Raw genomic sequence first — 1,384 nt, forward strand, 5'->3', positions numbered from 1 at the left:
GTGAATGACTCAGCTTGGTAAATCAGACCTTAACTTCTTATCTTTTTATTATGCTTGATCCTGCGGGTTAAGCAATGTCAATATCTTACGCTTAAACAATGTCAATATCTTGCTGCTTGTCGTGGTTTAACGCTCTCCGAAACTTTCATCTGAAAGCAGGCTGATCGATTTTAATTTTTTTTTTTTTGAAACCTAGATTTTATAGCAATGGAGGCGAATGAGAAGCTGGAGAAGGTTGGAGAAGGAACATATGGCAAGGTGTACAAGGCCAAGGACAGGAAGACTGGGCAATTGGCAGCCCTCAAGAAGACCAGGCTCGAATCTGATGAGGAAGGCGTCCCTCCCACTGCCCTTCGTGAGATCTCCCTTCTGCAGATGCTTTCACAGGATCTTCATGTTGTAAGGTTGCTTGTTCTGGTTATTTTTTTTCCTACGTGTTACCGAGGTCTGCAGAGAGGGTTCTAACAGAAATGCCTATTGGTTTCGGTATGGATGCAACACAGAGGCGAGGGGGTTATTTGATGTGAGTTTATTTTCCTTAAAATGGAATAGTGCTGATGATGAAACAGCCTATCTGATGTTTTTACAGAAAAATGCCTTGTGCGTTTTGGAGTTTCTTTTGAGTAGCTGTAATGTGAGTTTATCAAAAGAAACCGTTAATTTTTTTATGAGTTCTTCAGTGCATTGCAATGTGATAAACTGTAATATGATTCTATAAAAGAAATCCCTCAATTCTTTATAAATTATTCCGGGTATTACATATATATATTTGACTGTAAGGTAACTATTAAGGGAAAAACTATGAAATCTGGAGAAGAAATGCAAATGGGTGTTTCTTCAAAGCATCCCACCTAATTTAAACAGCCTGAAAAAGAAAATCATGATTGCAAAGCTAAGAACTAATTCACATTGAACCTAACATGGAACCACTAGGAAAACTAACTTAAAAACACAGCTTTTGAAGTTTTTACAGAAGACTCTGTTTTATGTGCTTGTAACACCAACAGAACTGATGCTACAACAATTAACGAATCAGAAGTTCGAATAAATATATTTTCTTTTGTAATCTTCTTCTTCTTGTTTTTTTTAAAATTTCCTTTATTTAAATCTTTCTTTTTGTCAATCCTTATAAAAAATAATGAGTGGAACTATGAAAAACAAAACAGATACTAACATACAAGAAGAACAAATTTAAGTTTAAATATCCTTTTTATTTATCAATAACACCTGCAAATAAAGATGTTTAGGACTGAATAGCAGATTCAAACAAATTGAATCAGAATAGTTGTAAGCAAGAAAAAGAGTTAAAATCTGCAAGTGAATCAGAAATGAAATTTAATAATAAATTAGTTTTGGCGGCAAGCCGACCAAATAAATTAAGAAG

At 34.5% G+C, this 1,384-nt stretch overlaps 1 protein-coding gene across 1 annotated transcript; it reads left to right on the forward strand.

Annotated features, from left to right (window-relative positions):
* The first annotated feature begins 207 nt into the window (after positions 1–207).
* Positions 208–718, forward strand: LOC131874905 (cyclin-dependent kinase B1-1-like). Its single transcript, XM_059218853.1, has 2 exons — positions 208–417; positions 590–718. Exons 1-2 carry the CDS (start codon positions 208–210, stop codon positions 716–718), a joined length of 339 nt encoding a protein of 112 aa, XP_059074836.1.
* Positions 719–1,384: the final 666 nt, after the last annotated feature.

This window comes from Cryptomeria japonica, chromosome 4 (genome assembly GCF_030272615.1).
Source record: "Cryptomeria japonica chromosome 4, Sugi_1.0, whole genome shotgun sequence".
Taxonomy (NCBI): Eukaryota; Viridiplantae; Streptophyta; class Pinopsida; order Cupressales; family Cupressaceae; genus Cryptomeria; species Cryptomeria japonica.